At 40.2% G+C, this 19236-nt stretch overlaps 2 protein-coding genes across 4 annotated transcripts in view; one reads left to right on the top strand and one right to left on the bottom strand.

Annotated features, from left to right (window-relative positions):
- HYLS1 (HYLS1 centriolar and ciliogenesis associated) overlaps window positions 1-18068 on the top strand; it is an 18798-nt gene extending 730 nt beyond the window's left edge. The window contains exons 1-3 of one of the 3 annotated variants that reach the window (XM_023734083.1): window positions 30-182; window positions 11748-11865; window positions 14391-18068. In XM_023734083.1, coding sequence (XP_023589851.1) covers window positions 11852-11865; window positions 14391-15327 — 951 coding nt within the window. In that variant the 5' untranslated portion in view covers window positions 30-182; window positions 11748-11851 and the 3' untranslated portion in view covers window positions 15328-18068. Of the gene's footprint in view, window positions 1-29; window positions 183-10393; window positions 10527-11747; window positions 11866-14390 lie in introns of those variants that run through there. The other 2 variants (XM_023734082.1, XM_004379347.2) reach the window with 2 other exon arrangements.
- PUS3 (pseudouridine synthase 3) lies at window positions 8237-18071 on the bottom strand. The gene is made up of 6 exons (XM_004379348.2): window positions 18051-18071; window positions 17847-17941; window positions 10794-11207; window positions 10131-10696; window positions 8999-9189; window positions 8237-8854 (listed from the first exon to the last, which is right to left on the bottom strand). Exons 3-6 carry the CDS (start codon window positions 11163-11165, stop codon window positions 8544-8546), a joined length of 1440 nt encoding a protein of 479 aa, XP_004379405.1. The 5' UTR covers window positions 11166-11207; window positions 17847-17941; window positions 18051-18071; the 3' UTR covers window positions 8237-8543.
- Between the last annotated feature and the right edge of the window lie 1165 nt (window positions 18072-19236).

Genomic DNA, 19236 nt, shown 5'->3' with positions numbered 1-19236 from the left:
GGAGGGCCGCCCGCCCCTGTGGGAGCCCATGGCCCTCTCCCATCAGCGAGGTTTGGTTCTCGGTACAGATTTGTCGTTTTTCTGTTCATGTCACCAAGTTTTCTGACGCACCTGAAGGTTTGGGAACATTGACATTTCTGATAAACCCCAACTGTATTGTTTCTTAAGGAAATGTGTAAGCGGTAAGGTGCTGGGCTTGTCGGGAGCCCTCGCACAGCTAGGGGGAACGTGGTCGTGGTCAGAGGGCTCCTGGCGTGGAGTCGGGGGAGGGAGGGAGACGGACGCCCTGGGAAAGACCCGAGTTCTCAGGATGCCCCGCAGTCATGTCCGTGGCCAGGCAGTGCAGATTGTGATCGTTTGCGTTGTAGGTTAAGAGGAGAAGGAAAGTATTCTCACGTGCTGGTTACACCGTTTGTGGAGTCCTGGATAGAACAGACAGCTGGTCCGCACAAGAAGCTGCTCCCCTGACAAGTCAGGATAGAATAGCATGTAAAGTTGGAGATCCATAGAATCCTACCCCACAGTGAAAATCAACCTTTTTCTCATTGTAAAAACGATACAATCCCATTGTGTTTAGAAATACATCCAAGCAATATTAAATATGTATATAGAAGAAAGAAAAAAATCTCAATCCCTTTAGCCACAGATAACCAACCATCACACAAAACATTATTCACATTTGGGTTAACTTCCTTCAGATATATCCTTTATGGATATGTATGCTATATTTACATTAGTATACTTATTATAAAATATGTTTGAATTTATATAATTTTGCATGATAAATTTTATAAAGTATTAGTTAAGCAGATTATGCTTTATTCAGTGTTGAATATTGGGAACGCGTTTCAGTGTAAAAGGTAGATGTGCATTGTAATTTTTAATGAACACATGGTATTTCTTGCTATGGCTGTACTGTACCATATTTTATTTAACCGGTCCCCTACCAAGGGACATTTAGATTGTTTCCACTTTCTTCATAATTGTAAAATAGCATGATAGTGACCATCTTTGTACATATACATATTTGCATTCTTGTCCAATGTGTACGCTGTGTGTAACTCCTTAGGATAAATTCCTGTAAGTTGATCATGGTTTAGAAATTATGGTACAATTTATATTCTGATTTATAATGCAAAACTGCCCCCTCGAAAGACTGTGATACACTTCAGTCATGGAGTGTAAGGGTGCTTGTTTCTCCATGCTCTGACTACCAAACCAAACCTGTTGCCGTGGAGTCCATTCTGATTCATAGCAACCCTATAGGACGGGGTAGAACTGCCCCATGTGGATTCCAAGGAGTGGCTGGTGGATTCGAACTGCGAACCTTTTGGTTAGCAGTCAGGCTCTTAACCACTGCGCCACCAGGGCTCCATGCTCTGATTAGCACTGGGTAATGAAAACTCTTAAACCAGTCTATCTAAAAGGGTATCTTGATGTTTTTCTTTGCCTTGATGAAATTAAACATCTTTTCCTATTTTTATTAGTCATTTCTTTGATAAATCATGTTTGTCTTTTCACTGTATTATTTTACTAGTGTTACGTACCTTTAGATAGCTTTCTAAGAGGAATTTGAATTTGTGACTTTAAACTTGTTACAAATCTTTCCCCCAGTTTGTTGTCTCTCCAACTTTGATAATGGTGTCTTTTGCCTTTATGGTAGGGTATTTTGTTTTAATCTGATTCTAGAAGCTACATGCTTAACCTCTCCAGAGATAGAAGACTGTTATAACTGTTAGAGAAGAGTATGTGATTGCCTCTCTCCAATGGTTAGAATCTAACTACTGACCCAGACCCCTCTCCATCTCAGTTTAAAATCCTCACCTTCCACCCTCGGAATCCTTTCAATCCCAAAGTGGGACACTGAATCACTTAAGTTGAAGAGAAGATATTGTTGGTATTTTGTTCAATATTATCTGTATTTATCTACGAAATATAAGCTGTTCTAGCTTCTATGTGAAAATTTCCCTTTAACTAAAAGAGAAAGGATTATCAGGTCTTTATGTTAAAAAGAAAGAACTGATAGTTACCTGGACCTTATTCTGTGTTTACAGTAATAAGTAATACAATCTTAGGAAGTAAAATTAGAGAAGTAATGGGGAAAAAATACAAAAACATACAAAATTATTATCTGAAAAGCTGAAGGGGCAGGACGCATTTAAAAAAAAAAAAGGCATTGCATGTGATTTAAGAGCTAATGAATTTTTAACATTTTTTTTTGTCTTTATATTTTGTTAATATAGTTTTTAAAAGTGTATATTTTGCTATCTGCAAATATCTTCGTGCATTCAAGAAGAAAATGGCAGTGTGCCCTAATTTAAATGCAAAGAAAATAACACAATCACTGTATCGTGTAGCATGTTGTTAGGTGTCATCGAGTCAGTTCTGACTCATAGTGACCCTGTGCACAACAGAACAAAATGCTGCCCAGTCCTGCACCATCCTCATAATCATGGCTGTATTTGAGCTCATCATTGCAGCCACTGGGTCAGTCCATCTCGTTGAGGGTCTTCCTCTTTTTTGCTGACCCTCTTTTTACCAGCCATCATGTCCTTCTCCAGGGAAGTCTAACCATCCTCACTTCCAAGGTACGCTCTGGCTGTACTTCTTCCAACACAGACTTGTTCATTCTTCTGACACCCATGGTATATTCAGTATTCTTCGCCAGTACCAGAATTCATAGTATAGTACCCATGCTGTGAAAAAGTCTTCTCAGCTTTAGTGTGAGAGATCCTCCTAGCCAGGACAGTTTCCTATCCCGTTTTGGCCCCCGTTTTCCTCTATTCTGTGTCCATCTGTTTTCAGTAGGTGGTTTTGTATTGCATGAACATTGAAATGAATGGTATGATACATTTTCCTTCTCACAAAGCACCGTCATATGTATTATCTTTTAAACTTCACAACCTAATAATTCCTTCCATTTTTCAAATGAAGAAAGCCCTACATTACTTTCCTCTAATATTTATTTATTCCCTACCATGGGTCAGAGACTACAAGTATTTGGCATTTTTACAAATACCTTAGATAACAAGTAATTTCACACTTAACATTTTTGGGGCTTCTCACTTGCTCCACCTATGTTGACTGTCCTGAGGTTTTCTGTAGTAACTACAAAAACCAGTGTCATGAAACCCTTACTCTTCTAATTTCTCTTGAGACTTCTTAGACCCATATGTTATTTACAAGTGTGTTGTTTAATCTCTACGTTGAGATTTCTAGCTATCTTTTCATTATTGAGTTCTATTTTAATTCTTTGTGGTGTGAGAGCATATTTTGGATGGTTTCTAGTCTTCTAAATTTGTGAAGGTGTGTTTTATGGCCCAGGATGTGGTCTGTCTTGGTGAATGAATCCTTAGAGATTTGTTAGTAACCTTCAGATGATTTTACTTAGGATCTAAGACCCTGATCCTCATTCCTTTCCTTCTACAGAATCTTCAGGCTTTTAGTTAGTGCTTTTTGTCCTATTTATCGTTTCTTTAGAGTTGATTTTTAAAAACAAGGAGCGATTTCTTAAAACTCTGTTCTTTCCTAAAGTTTTTCTTAAACTCGAATACTAATTCCAATCATGGTACATTGAAATAAGATAAAAAGTTGAAAAAAATAAAATACTTTGGTTTGCCCTTAAATGTTTAAGTGTGGATATTCTATCATGGTCAGTGATTACATTAAAAACAAAAGAATCTCTGCATCAAGTTAAAGGACAAAGCAATCCTTCTTTTAGAACACTCAGGGCATTATGAAATGTTGGCATATCAGCTCTCAAAGAACAATATAGCATGATTCAGATTCCAGAATACCGGGATTGTACAACTATTTTCCATAAATCTTAGTTTTTTTGTACCATTATTTCCGCATCTCTAAAATGGGGATATTTTCTGGTCCCTACTCTGCTAGGCTATAAAAGCTATTATAATATGCCTCCTTATGCTTCAGAACTCACTTTTCTTATGCTGTTTTACTTCTTAAACCTGGAACACTTTCAATGAAGTCTTATTTCTGCAGTGTACCTACTACTAAGCTTCTGTAGCCCTCATGCAGCATCAGTTTACTATTTATATGTGAGCTAGTATTAGTTCTTATTGTTCATATGTTAGTTGTACTTTAACTAGCAGCTTGAGGATAGAAACCATAATTGTATACCCTGGAGTTTTGAATATAGGTAGGAACAAACTATTTTAGTGGCCATTATCTGTTGCCTTACTAACAGCTTCCTACTTGGTCCCACTGCCTTCAGTCTTCCAATCCACATTATTCCAGAGCAGTATTTTCGCTACACAATTCTATTTTGCTTTTAAATTTTTTTGGTTGGTAAATAAACTTTGGATCTCATACCCATATATTATTGTAAATGCAGATAAGTAATACACTATGCAAAAATGAAAATTGTTATTGTGGCAGAAGGTCTGAGTTCATGTATTTGATGTTTATTTTTATTGCTAGAAGGGGCAGTGTATTATTTAAGAGAACTTTAAGCTCTTTTAAAGAAATATTGGTATTTATAAGTATTATTTTGAGGGTTACTTACCAACTTTGCTTTGAGAACAAGCAAACCAAAAACCAAACCCACTGCCATCGTGACTTACTGCAACCCTATAGGGCAGAGTAGAGCTCCCCATAGGGTTTCCAAGGCTGTAAATCTTTAAGGAACAGACTGCTACATCTTTCTCCCATGGTGCAGCGGCCAGGTTCAAACTACCAACTTTTTGGTTGGCAGCTGAGCGCTTTAACTACTGTGCTACCAGGGCTCCTCGGGAACAAGCAAAGCCACCCATTTTCCAATCTCAGTGTGTGGTACCACCAATTATTCATTAAATATGAAACCTAAGGAATTATCCTGAAATCCTCCATATTTTTGAATGCCACATTCACTCAGCCACGAAGTCCCATTGTTTCTGCATCCTTAATCTCAAATTGATTTACTTCTTTCCATTCCCTTCACAAAAAATCTCATCTAGGCCATCAGCCGTTGCCTTGACTGCTCTAACAGCATCCTACTTGGTCCCCCTGCCTTTAGTCTTCCAATTATATTACTGCAGATAAATATTTTTGCTACACAATTCAATTTGGCTTTTAAATTTTTTCAGGGGCCCCTCAAGATAAAATCTAAGCTTTTTAAGGAAGACCTACAACATGACCCTTGATTACTTTTCTAAGCTATGTTCTTGTCAGTTTCCATTCAAATCATACCATATTTACAGCTCCCTGAATGCACGTGCTATAATCTCCAGCCCTTTATACAAACTGCATCCTCTAAAGCTCTCACTTGTTCTACAAAATTTAGCTTGGATAGCATAGCTCCTCTTTATATGAGCCCCCCTCCCTTAAGCCACTACACCAGGGGTTGGCAAACCCCAGCCCATGGTGTTTTTGTATGGCCCATGAGCTAAGGATTGTTTTGACATTGGTAAAGGGTTGGTTAAAAATAAGGAGAAAGAATATTCAACAGAGACAATAGGTGGCTCACAAAGCCTAAAATATCTACTCTCAGGTCCTGTACAGAAGAAGCTTGCCAGCCTCTACACTAGACTTACATACTTCGTAAGAAAAGAAGCCGTGCCTTACTAGGGTTACTTCGAGATAGCATCATGCCTGGCACTAAAGTCTATCTTGGGAAATAATTAAGATACTCAGGCTTGAAAATGACAATTCTACCCAAAGCAATTTACAAATACAATGCAATCCTGATCCAAATACCAACAACATTCTTCAAAGAGATGGAAAAACTAATCATTAACTTTATATGGAAAGGGAAGAAGCCTTGAATAAGTAAAGCATTGTTGAAGAAGAATAAGGTAGGAGGACTTACACTACCTGACCTCAGAACTATGTTAATCAGAACAGCCTGGTACTGGTACAACGACAGATACATTGACCAGTGGAACAGAATCGAGAACCCAGATGTAAATCCATCCATGTACGGTCACCTGATCTTCGACAAGGGCCCAAAGTCCATCAAATGGGGAAAAGACAGTCTTTTTAACAAATGGTGCTGGCAAAACTGGATATCCATCTGCAAAAAAAATGAAACAGGACTCATACCTCACACCATATACAAAAACTAATTCAAAATGGATCAAAGACCTAAATATAAAGCCAAAAACTCTAAAGTTCATAGAAGAAAAAATGGGACCAACGCTACAGGCTCTAATACATGGTATTAACAGGATACAAACCATAACCATCAACACACAAACCCCAGAAGATAAGCTAGATAACTGGGATCTTCTAAAAATCAAACACCTATGCTCTTCAAAAGACTTTACCAAAAGAGTAAAAAGAGAACCTACAGACTGGGAAAGTATTTTTGGACAGTACAAGTCAAAGGTCTAATCTCCATAATCTATAAGCAAATCCAACACCTCTACAAGAAAAAGACAAATAATCCTATTAAAAAATGGGCAAAGGAAATGAACAGGCACTTCACCAAAGAAGACATTCAAATGGCCAACAGACACATGAGGAAACTGCTCACGATCACTAGCCATTAGAGAAATGCAAATTAAAACCACAATGAGATACCATCTCACCCCGGCATTACTGGCACAAATCAAAAACACTGGAAATAACAAATGTTGGAGAGGCTGCGGGGAGATCAGAACTCTTATGCACTGCTGGTGGGAATGCAAAAGGATACAACCATTTTGGAAAATGATATCGCGCTTCCTTAGAAAGCTAGAAATAGAAATAGCATACGATCCAGCAATCCCACTCCTAGGAATATATCCTAGAGAAATAAGAGCCGTCACACGAATGGACATATGCACACCCATGTTCATGGCAGCATTATTCATAATCGCAAAAAGATGGAAAGAACCTAGATGCCCATCAACAGATGAATGGATAAATTATGGGACATACACACAATGGAGTATTATGCAACAATTAAGAACAATGATGAATCTGTGAAGCATCTCATAACATGGATGAAACAGGAGGATATTATGCTGAGTGAAATAAGTCAGTCACAAAAGGACAAATATTGTATGAGACCACTATTGTAAAAACTCATGAAACAGTTTACACACAAAAAGTAACAATCTTTGTTGGTTATGAGGGAAATAACTAAGTAGACAAAAGTGGTAATTTTGGTGAAGGGTAAGACAGTACACAATAGCGGAGAAGCCAGCACCACTTGTCCAAGGCAAGGTCACAGAAGGTCCATAGACACATCCAAACTCCCTGAGGGACTGAATTGCTGGGCAGAGGGCTGTGGGGACCATGGTCTTGGGGAACATCTCGCCCAATTGGCATAACACAGTTTATAAAGACAATGTTCTACATTCTACCTTGGTGAGTAGCATCTGGGGTCTTAAAAGCCTATAAGCAGCCATCTAAGATAAGATACTCCACTGGTCTCACCCCTTTGGGAGCAAAGGAGAATGAAGAGACCAGGATACAAGGAAAAGTTTATTCCAAAGGATTAATGGACCACAGCTACCAAGGCCTCCACCAGAATGAGTCCAGTACAGCTAGATGGTGCCCGGCTACCACCACTGACTGCTCTGACCAAGATCACAACAGAGGGTTCTGGACAGAGCTGGAGGATTTAGAACAAAATTCTAACACACAAAAAAAGACCAGATTTACTGGCCTGACAGACTGGAGAAAACCCGAGAGTATGGCCCCTGGACATCCTTTTAGCTCAGTAGCAAAGTCAGTCCCGAGTTTCATCATTCAGCTGGGGATTGGACAGCCCCATAAAACAAAACAGGACTAATGAGGTACAGCAGTCCAGGGACAAGGACTAGAAGGCAGGAGGGGACAGGAAAGCTGGTGATAGGGAACCCAAGGTTGAGTAAGGACAGTGTTGACATGTAGTGGGGTTCTTAACCATTGTCATAGGGCAATATGTGTACTGTTTAATAAGAAACTATTTTGTTCTATAAATCTTCATCTAAAGTGAGAATAGCAGCACAACTGGAAGAACATAACGTCACTGAATTGTACATGTAGAAATTTTTGAAATGGTGTCTCTCTGGCTATGTATATTTTCATCAAAAAAAATAAAAAGTTCCTGCAAGGCCGAGAAGGGAGCGTGTTGACATGTCGTGGAGTTGTTAACCAATGTCATAAAACAGTATGTGTACTGACTGTTTAATGAGAAAATATTTGTTCTGTAAACCTTCACCTAAAGTACAATTAAAAAAAAAAAAGATACTGAGGCAAAGTTCTTTTAGAGAATTCAGATGACTAGTGAGTATCTTTTTCTTTGAAAAAGGACAGCCCAACAAATTAGACTTTGAGGATCAGGTTTTAATGAATTCAAACATAATGCACAGGTTCCCAGGGTGGACGTACATACATACCCCATTTTACAACTGCTTTTTGCTTTTCATCCTTTTGGACAAGGATGGGAGAATGTTTGAACTCTTTCTTCTTAGAAGCAAGAACTTTATAGGTCCTATGGTTTGTTTGCTTGTTTGTTTTTAAGAGCTGATCATCAAAATTTCTATGACTTCTTGCATTAAATTTTTTTTTGTATTTTCTTTCTATCCACCCACCACTAGCTGGTTGTTGCCTCCTAGATCCTGGGTTTTCTATAGTTAAGTGATCCTTTTAATTTCTGTATCAACACAGATTCTTTTTGTTGGTTTCTCTAAAATGGTATTTTCTTCCTCTAATATGTCAGCACAGTCCCTTTTGGCTTTTGTTTCTTCCTCATGGAATAAATGTGGGTTCTCGATACGTCCCCTACGTACAAAATGCTGGATCCGGGATTCCAATCCTTGGCACTTAGGACGATCCATCAGGGGCTTATATGTGCGCATTTTCACTCCTTCTACAAAAGCACTGGTCTGCTTTATGACAGGGGGCTTAACGTTTCTCCACTTTATCACTCCATCCATTTCTGGTCCTATAATTACACAATCAAGCATTACATGGATACTTTGTCACAAAAGAATCACCTCCAAACATTATATAAAACTACCGCCACCCGTAGCCCTATATAACTTTTGGTCCTGGTGAGTGAGTTTACCCTTGAACATCCCTGCCATACCTTTCCCACAGGGTACTGCCGCAGAGTCCAGTCCTTGCAGCATGCTATACAATATGTGAGTTTTAACGGCATGATTAGCCCATAGTTGTTGTAGGTGGGTAACATTGAATTCCTGAACCTCCCGATCATAAATCCACTTGATATTTTCAAACTTACAGTCATATAAGACTAGGGGAAATTCTACAGCCATACTAGAGAGACAGAAGAAAAAACAGATTATGAGACTACACAGCAACCATCCAACAGTTTTTTTAAAAACAGGGTTAGTTGAGCTAAAAAAAGGGGGTGGGGGGACTTGATGTCAATATCGAGTATCTAATAGCTAAGAAAATACAGCATTCTCCTTAATCTGAAATAGCTTTATAATAACTTAGAGAAGAAACAAAAAGGCAACATCATGGATCAACTGGTTAGGCTTGATCTATACTGGGGTAAATCTCAATGGTAACCAGTTACCTAGAAGTATTAACCTGGCCCTTCCATACTGCTGTAAAATTTGAAACAGCTAGTGGTATTTTTCCAAACTGTAAATAGAATTCCAATTTTGTTTAATATGGAGTAAAAACTAGATTTCACTGCTTAGGAATGAGTTATTGGTATCCATCTGACTTCAGCTTGCTCTCAAAAGAAAAATCTGACTGTACTTTCTGTCTTACCATTTCAGAAACTGGAAATTAGGAGAGTCCAATGTACAGTGGTAGTGACTACTACTCAGGAATACAAAATAAGATCTAATATGAATAGTTTGATGTTTCCTTTAAGTTCAGCAGAACCTAACAATAATACCTCTTATAAATTTAGAAACAGAAAATCATGTGGAAATGAATGTTCTTACACTTAAGGGCCTTGTCCAAATGCCTGTTTCCCTACTAATGGTATAGAACAATGAGAGAGGAAAATTAAAAGATTCCACTCTCCTCCAAATATTTGTAACCATTTACAAGTTAGATTAAAAGCTTCATGAAGGTAGAATCAGTGACTTGGTTATTTAGGCAGTCATGGGGGCAAGAAGGATATGTATATTGTATTAATGTTAGCCAAGTAAACAATAATTCTAAGGGCAATAGCTGTGGAGTTTTTCTTTTTGGGGGGGGGGAGAATTGGGTTTTGTTTTTGTTTTTAATATATTTACCTGTATTGAGGTTTCTGGGAATTTTTCTCTATGTTCAGCAGCTCATCAATAATCTCTGGTTTCTCCATTCCTTGGCCAATCAGAAAGAGGATAGCCATCATACAGCGGACTTGATGATAAAGGAATGCCTGGCCAGTCACTTCAAACTGACATAATTGGAAAGGTTCTTCCCATCTCTCGTCACCCAGGCTCTGGCCTACTAGCTGTACTTGAGCAGACAGAATAGTCCTCTGAAAATTTATCACTCCATTGGCTACATCCATTTTACACAAGTTCCGGAAATCATGTGTGCCAACATACTTCTGAGCTGCATAATTCATGATTACAATATCTAAGTCAGCACGAGGGAAAAAATAGCGGTACGTCCGCTCAAGACAGCTGAACCTAGCGCTGAAGGTAGGTTCTACAGGGGCCCAGGCCAGTATACGGATGTCTGGAGGGAGCACCCGATTGAGAATGTGGGTATAACGGATCTCTTTAGCAGAATCATTGACTTCGTCTTTTAAACTCAAATCTTCTGAATCCTTGTCCTTTGGAAAGTGAGAACGAAGGTCAAGAGATATCACCTGTGGAATTAGAGAAAGATACTCTGTTTTAGAGATACAGCTAATGTGAATCCTCAGGACATACACATCTAGAATGTCTTGGTATTACTTGCTTTACCTGTCCAAAGGCACTAACTCCTTTGTCTGTTCGCCCACACCGGTGATAATTGGATGTCTGTCTACTCTCCACTAGTCGAGTCTTGGTTAGCGCCTCAAACAGCTTCTCTTCAATGGTGTTGTTTGTATTTTCCTGACTGGCAAAACCCTGGTAGCCCCAGCCCAGATAGGCTATCCTCAGAGCTACATGTCTTCGACCATGAGCACTGAAATCAAATGCACGCTTAGCTTTTTTACTTCCTGAAGAATCTTCTTTTCTGCTTGAGTCCTTGTTGACCTGTTCCTTTTTAAGTCTTTGTACCTCCTCCTCCAGTTCTTGCACTCTTTTTAGGAGTTTCTCAGTCTGGTTTCTGTCTATGTCATTTTCAGCCATGATAGGACAACCTTAGGAATAAATCATACAGGTCCACCCTACCTGAAGAAAGAGCACAGGGATAAAATAACTTCAGGGCTCCTTGCTCTGATGATGTCAATATCATTCCATTATGCTCAAGTAGTACCTAGAGATTTAGTTGAATGCCCAAAGAATACAGACTTGCTTTTACCCAGGATAGAGCATTAGTTTAATTATTAAGGGTTAATTATCCATTTTGTATAATATTTCAGATATTATTGTTTTCCATCCTGTCTGGCCAATTCACGGGGGAAAAGAAAGAATGATCACAGATCATAGATCATTCTGCCATCTTTGTTAATGTTTAAGTAGTCAAATTTAGGGGAAATGTCTATAGATTTCATTATTCTTTATTAGCTGAGATGATTGAGGGCTGATTTTATTGATATTTTTTCCTAAAACATTTCCTCTTGGTTCCTCATATGTGTCCAATTGTCTAATCATGAGATCTCTTTATATGGAATATGTGTTTAATCTGAGGTTCTTTTGCTTTCAGTATTTCAGATAAAATAATAAGTGGCTTAGATGTTCTGTCATCTCATACTCAGTTCTTTTTTAAAGGTGGTACAATAGAAGCGAACTTAACAGAAGAAACTTATCAATGATTATACTTCACATTGGAAGTAGAGCCTGGAGACAAAACTGTCCCACTTTAAGCAGTTTTAATGGCAGAAAGAAGGTAATTATTGCTTCAATTGTATTTCTTTTTAAGCAAAATTTAATGCATATTCTGATAAAAGATTTCTGTACCTCTAACAATTACAGGAGACAGTCTGGATAATGTAATTTAGAGTTGGTGTTGAAATTCCTGGCATATTTCAATAATCTAAGATGGGGACAACTGTACTACATCCCTAAAATTAGGACAGTCTCAGCCAATCTATGGATATGGTTACTCGGTTACGGAAGATTATTTCCACGTCTGTTTAGATAATACGGTATCTGAGTCTAGGTAACTCATTTAGTGTTTTGCCCTTTAATTTTCTGTTTGAAAGTTTAAATGTTTTTTTTTTTAAAAAAAGAGAGAAACTATAAAAGTACTGGAAGAAAACATGGAATAATTTTTACTTCTTACCAAACCTCCCACCCAAAAGAATTATAAAGTCAGAAGGTAAATACTGGGAAGAAAAAAATTAATGATGGTAAAGGCTAACTTCCTTAACATATAAGTAAAAATATAAGCATTTAATTAATATATAAATCAGTTTTAACATAAAGAACAATAAGAAAAAATCCAAACAACACAAGTGGTAAATAGGCAAGGAAGAAGCATCTCACACAAAAAGGAAAAAAAAGAAAGCTTATAAATATATTTTAAAAATGCTCAAATTTACTCCAAGAAATGCAAATTTCTGAGAACTATTTTTCATGGAACTGACTGCAAAGATGAGAAAGTTTGATAGTACATCACTTTGTAGAGGAAATGGTGCAAATTCTCTAAAGTGCATTTTGGCAAGAGCTGTCAAAACATATTTTTTGACCATCCTATTCCTTTTCTAGAAATTGAACCTACAAATACGTAAAACTTTACTAGATACTCATTTTAACACTAGTTTTTAACAACTAAGCCCGCTGCCATGGAGTCGATCTTGACTTATAGCAACATAAGACTAAATTTCATCAGTAAGGGGCTGGCTGAATAAACTGTGGTGCATCCATACACTGGAATTCTGTGCAATTTAAACTAAAGAAGTATGTCTACATGTGCTGATGTAGCTGGATCACCAAAATTACCTTTAAGGTTCAGAAGAGTTGTATAATATGCTCCTGTATGGTATTTTTAAAAATGTTCATATGAACACGGAAAATTTCTGGAGAGATTCTGACTGCCTTTGAGGAGTCTTAAGAAGCCCTGGTGGTGCAGTGGTTAACAGCTCAGCTGCTAACCGAAAGGTCAGCTGTTTGAACCTACCAGCTGCTCCACGGGAGAAAGATGTGGCAAGATTATAGCCTTGGAAATCCTATAGGGCAGTTCTGCTCTGGCCTGTAGGGTCACTATGAGTCATAATCAACTCGATGGCAACAGGTAACGGGTCTGAGTCTTGGCAGGGGAGGGGAAATTAAAATTACCATGTGCGTATATTCATTTTTCAGTTTAAAAAGAAAAACAGTAGGGACACAAGGAAATAGTGGGCAACAGATACCAATCTTAGACCCAGTCAGGAAACTAGCATGGGGTATTTAGCGAGTTGATTTGGGACATACACAAGTATATACGTATATACCTGTATACATACTTACACAATACAAAACACAGTGTGTGAGTGAAATACTGCAGTTGTGATGGTTTTTAAATCCAGCCACTGTTACGGTTAAGAGCAGGGGCAGTGGTGGCTGGTTCAGTGGCAGACTTGCAGCCTTCCACGTGGGATACTCGAGTTTAATTCCTGGCCAGTATACCTCATGTGCAGCCACCTGTCTGCCCGTGGAGCGTGCGTGTTGCTGTGATGCTGAACAGGTTTCAGTGGAGCGTCCGGACCAAGACAGACTAGGAAGAAAGGTCTAGTGATCTACCTCTGAAAAATCAGCCAGTGAAAACCCTATGGATCACAATAGTCCAATCCCATTGTGCATGGGATTGCCATGAGTCGGGCTGATGGGATGGCAGCTAACAACAGCATGGTTAAGAGCAAAGACTGGGGAGTCAGACAGCCGAAGTTAGAATTCCAGCTCCACCACTTACTAGCTGTGTAATCCTGGGAAAATATTTCACCTCTCTGTGCCTCATGTTACTGATTTGGGAAAAGCAGATAGTAAGAGTACCTATCCCATGGCTGTAAGGATTACGTGAATTAATAAATGTCCATCACACAGAACAATGCCAGGTCCAGAAAAGTGCCCTCTAAGCACATGTTACATAATGTATCGTATGGATTATGACCCCTACCACGCAGTCCTGAGCTCCTCTTACGCCAGAACTCACCTCTCCCGTCCTAGGAGCTACTAAAGGTGGTGGCAAGAATGACGAGGCAGTAGAAAGTGGGAGTGGAAATGAAAGCAGGTACTAGATGCCCTAGAGCTGAGTGAGTGCCCCTCCAAAGCATTCCCTTCCTACCCTGTGCCAACCTGTTGTAGCACTGACTAGTGTTCGCCTCAGCCTTCCTTTCTCCATTGTTAGCTGTCGGCTAACAGACGGGAAGAGAAGGAGCAGTTTATGAGCTGGGAATGTATTCACAGGAAACTGACCAGTGTTTTCTCTTCCAGAAAGCCCTACTGTGTAGAGGAAGCAATGGAAGAACTCGTGGGACCTGATGGACAAAAATGGGCCAGTATGGATCCAGAAGAACGAATGTTAGCAGCTGCTACAGCTTTTACCCAGATCTGTGCAGGGCAGGGTGAGGGAGATGTCAGGAGAGAAGCCCCGTCTACCCGGTATGATCCCTACAGTAAAGCTTCGGTAACCGCAGGGAAGCGACCTGTGGCTCTTCCTCTGCAAGTGCAGTACCCGCATTTGGACTGTAATGTCACTTCAGAAACAGTCTCAGAGGCCTCCCAGAGACTCCAGAAGCCAGTGATGAAGAGAAAGGTGCTGCGTAGAAAGCCAGGTGGGGAAGTATTAGTGACAGATGAGTCGATTATCAGTGAGTCAGAATCTGGTACAGAAAGAGAGATGGATCTCTGGGACTTAAGACAAAGGCTGATGAATATGCAGTTCCAGGAAGACAGGGAATCCCCAGTTGAAATTTCACAAAAATTTAATCTACCACATGAATACCAAACACTTACTCAAGAAGATCAGCTTGTTTACTATCTACAAAGAGAAGGAATGGGCCCCCCAGCTGATGAACAAGACCTGATTGTTGCCAGCCGACCCAAGTCCTTTATTCTCCCAAGGCTGGACCAGTTAAGCCGAAACCGGGGCAAGATCGATCGGGTAGCCCGATATTTTGAGTACAAACGAGACTGGGACTCAATGCGGTTACCTGGTGAAGATCATCGGAAGGAATTACGCTGGGGTGTCCGAGAGCAGATGCTGTGTCGAGCAGAACCCCAACCCAAGCCTCAGCATGTATATGTTCCAAACAATTACCTAGTACCAACTGAGAAGAAAAGATCTGCCCTTCGTTGGGGTGTCCGCTGTGACCTTGCAAATGGTGTCATGCCCAGGAAGCAGCTCCCCTTCCCTCTTTCTCCTTCTTAAAGGCTTTTTACCTGTCCCTCTCCTGTCACAGGATTGTTGGGGAGAACCTGGTTCTTTACATCTCTTCCAAATAGAAACAGCTCACTTCAGAAATCGATGGACCACACAGAGTAGGGATTTCACCCCTTATTGGTCTTTCCTAGCTCGCTATCAAGTGGTTAGATGCCGTTTAACTTCCAACTCTCAGTTCCAGCAACCACAAGAGAAATCATGCCAGAGAAAGAAAACAGGCCTGGTCTTTCTGTTTTGTCAGACTAGTAAGTTGAGTCAGTAACACCATTTCTGCTCTTTAAAAACTTGTTACCTTTGGCCAGTGTGAGCAGCTGTGTTTTTATTAGTGTGTGTTTAAAGTTCTGGGTGTTAAGCTTATCCAATAAAGAATTTTGGAAATCTGTGAGCTTGACCTTATTTTTACTAAATACTTCCCAAAGTAAGAGAAGTAAGGATCTAGAACCTGGGCTGTTGTTCTGCTTCCATGTGTAGTGCCCATCTGTACTCACCACCTCAGAGATGAGGGCCAAAAGGAAGAAACAGAAACACGCCGTTTACTCACACAGTTGTAAGGAGAGAAGGGCAGCAGCACAGATAAATTATCCCGTTGCTGCAGGAGTACAGTGATTTCACAATATATTGCCTTTGGTTGTCACTTCCGGAATACCACGCTTTTTGTGATCTGCCACTGAGATTTGCTTAGGAATTATGTCTCTTGAAGACTATTTCTACTCTGCAATAGAATTTCAAACTACTAACATCTGGAATCAAATGCAGACATAAAAGTCCAGAATGAATTAAGCCTATTTGGGTACAGGCCAAACACTAATTGCGCTCACCTTAAATAGCAACTATCTGTTCTACATGTTTGTAATTCAGTGAGGAACATCTAAAATCTAGAAGTTACCAGTTTTAGCATTTGAAGGCAGAAGAGTGACAAGTAGTTTGCTTGCTCAAGGAAAGACAGCTATTTAACATAAATGAATCACCTTGATATGGACCATTACTATCTGCTAAAATACCTTTTTTTCCCATTATATGTAAAGCAACATAATTCACATTCATCCAGTTCCACTGCTAGGCATTTATCCGTATAAAGGAAGTAATCAGTGACTCAAATATATGTAGGATATGTTCATGGCAAATAAGTGAAAAATGAAAACAATGTCCAACAATACTGAGGTGGTTAAAGAGATTAAATCCAAAAAAAACCTGCGATGGAGTCAGTTCAGACTCCTAGCGACCCTATAGGACAGAGTAGAACTGCCCGATAAGAGTTGGTTCCAAGGCTGTAATTTTCATTGAAGCCGACTGCCACATCTTTCTCCCTCGGAATGGCTGGTGAGAGTTCAAATCGGTTAGCAGCCGGCGCTTAACCACTGTGCCACCAGGGCTAAGCAGTTAGCATAATTATGGAAGATACAAAAAAATGCAAATTCAGTGAAACACTGCAAACTTAATGATCTCGGTTATACACCCATGTGCACGTGCAAAGCACAAGGAAAGATCAAAGTTAACTCAGTAGCAGGGTGATGGGTTAATTTTTATATTACTAAAAAAATTTTTAAATTACATGGTATTTTTGCCTCACAGCAAAAAACAAAACAAAACAAAACAATGATTTACCTTTCTTAGCCTCTTACATAGATGTCAAATATTACCAGTATTACCAAATCAAAGTTTCTGAGGCGACCATCTAGTTCAACCCCTATTTAAAGAACTAGCGGGTAGAGGTTGGCCTGGTCATACAGCAGATTTGTGGCAAATACAGGATGTGAGCCCAAATCTCTTGAGTCAGTATGGTGTTTCTCCAGCATATCATACTCTCTCGGGATGACGTGCAGTGGTTCCCAAGCAGACATCTAACGTGACATCTGAGAGGGGGCCGCCGAATTACCAAAAAAAGGGAATTCATGTGTGTGCTAAACACTGGCTGTAAGTTAAAACTGCCACCGTCAAAGGTCATTGTATTTTTTGAAGTTAAAAAGAGTCTTAAAATGGGCAGCTCCTGTCCGGAGGTGAGATGAGAAGGCAGAGAGGGCCAGGAGCTGGTTGAATGGACACGGGAAATCGGGTGGAAAGGAGGCGTGTGCTGTCACAGTACAGGAAGAGCAACTACGGTCACGTAACAATGTGTATATACATTTCTGTATGAGAGACTAACTTGAATTGTAAACTTAAAATACAACAAAGTTGTTTTTTTTTTTAAAAAAATCTCGAAAACGTTAGGAAGCAGTGAAGTAGTGCAAAAGCATTCCTCATGATAAACTTTATTTTAAAGCAAAGGGGGTATCCAAAGGATCAAGGGGCCCAAGCTATTAGTACCCAAAAGCAATCGGTACTAGTGGCGTGTAGGGCAATTCCCAAAACAATCTGAAAACTGTCGCCATGCCTCCCTCCCATCCCACACGCTACCAGCATCCCGATCTCTACTAGTGTTTAGCTGTATGAGCACGCACAATTCTAACTGGGGCAGCAGTCCAGGGGCCCTCTAAATTCCTGTTACCGAATGATAAAGAAACCCCTACCGCTGCGAATTTCTGCAGGAGACCCAGAAAATACCGGGCACAGGAAAGCATAAGTGGTCTTAGTCGAGGTCCCACTTCCGTACACCAGTGCTTTCCTGAAACGATCGAGGAATGGGGAAGAGGGAAAGAAAGAAAGTTCAGCTGTTTGTTTACTCCTCTTTGCAGAACCCAGAAAGTTGAAAAAACCAAACCAAACAAAAATACCTTTTACCGGTCCTCAGCCACGCCGCTTTTCGCGAGACAGGAAGCTGTCGCCCAACGTTATCTTAGATAGGCCTCATGGGAGATGTAGTTCTAAGATGAAGTGCTTTGTGGGAGACGTAGTTCTAAGATAAAGTGCTTTGTGGGAGATGTAGTTCTAAGATAAAGTGCTTTATGGGAGATGTAGTTCTAAGATGAAGTGCTTTGTGGGAGATGTAGTTCTAAGATGAAGTGCTTTGTGGGAGATGTAGTTCTAAGATGAAGCGCTTTGTGGGAGATACAGTTCTAAGATGAAGCGCTTTGTGGGAAATGTACTTCTAAGGGCAGGAGCCCTTAAGTTCTAAGGCCTGACGTTTTCTGGTCCCGATAAGGCAGAATTTGGGGCTTGTGGTAGCACAAGAAGAAAAAATAGGAGAAATTTAGTGCTGCACTAAAATAAAAGAGGTAGTTTTTCAAATGTCTGCTATCCTTATACGAAGACTAAGAGACCAAAGATCTGGCCCGATTTTGTACCTAGTTAAATAGAAAGTTGCCAGTGAGAGACAACAACCGTTACGATTCGAATTAGATGTAGCGGCCAAAAACGAATATGATAGCCTCGAACAAACGATCGCGGTGCCTGAGAGTGACCCAACAGAGCTGGGGAGTGCGCTAGTTTCAACACCACGGAGAGATCACGACCGTGGGTTTTCGTTTGCGTGTTTTTTTGTATTTTTTCCCCAAGTCCACAGATGCTGACCCAAATCACAGAATGGCCGTTAGAAGACTGAAAAACTGGTGCTTTTGTCCAAATGTGCAGCCACTGGTACAGGGAACCTCTCCCGGCTTACGCAGATGCGGGGAGGAGGTAGAGAAAACAGTTCTCTGAGGACGGCGTTAGCGTGGAGCCACAGCTCAGAGTGAATATGAACATCAGCAGGTATGTGGGACCACGCCAGACATCTAGGAACAGAAACAGCAGTTAGAGTAAGATTCCCTTCCACAACTTGCGCACTCGAATCCAACCGTCAGGTCAAACTGACCCGGTTTGTTCCTCCACCTTCCTATGCAATTCTCCGACCTTTCTTACATTCTGTAACGTAGGGCGGACATTTCCGGGGAGACGCAGGCACCGGAGCTTGCAGCGGGGTGATGGGCCCTGCTTCGAGGCAGGAGAACTATTTGGGTAGTGGGGTGGGGTGGGGTGGGG

The sequence above is a fragment of the Trichechus manatus genome, unplaced genomic scaffold (genome assembly GCF_000243295.1).
Source record: "Trichechus manatus latirostris isolate Lorelei unplaced genomic scaffold, TriManLat1.0 scaffold00064, whole genome shotgun sequence".
Taxonomy (NCBI): Eukaryota; Metazoa; Chordata; class Mammalia; order Sirenia; family Trichechidae; genus Trichechus; species Trichechus manatus.
The sequence above is the reverse complement of the archived record's forward strand: the minus strand, read 5'-3'. Positions and strand labels throughout refer to the sequence as shown.

Coding starts and splice junctions, on each gene's coding strand:
- PUS3 (XM_004379348.2), bottom strand. CDS start 11,165: ATGGCTGAAAATGACATAGACAGAAACCAGACTGAGAAACTCCTAAAA. Junction 10,697..10,793: donor GAGTTAGTGCCTTTGGACAG/GTAAAGCAAGTA, acceptor CTAATTCCACAG/GTGATATCTCTTGACCTTCG. Junction 8,855..8,998: donor GGCAGTACCCTGTGGGAAAG/GTATGGCAGGGA, acceptor GTGTAATTATAG/GACCAGAAATGGATGGAGTG.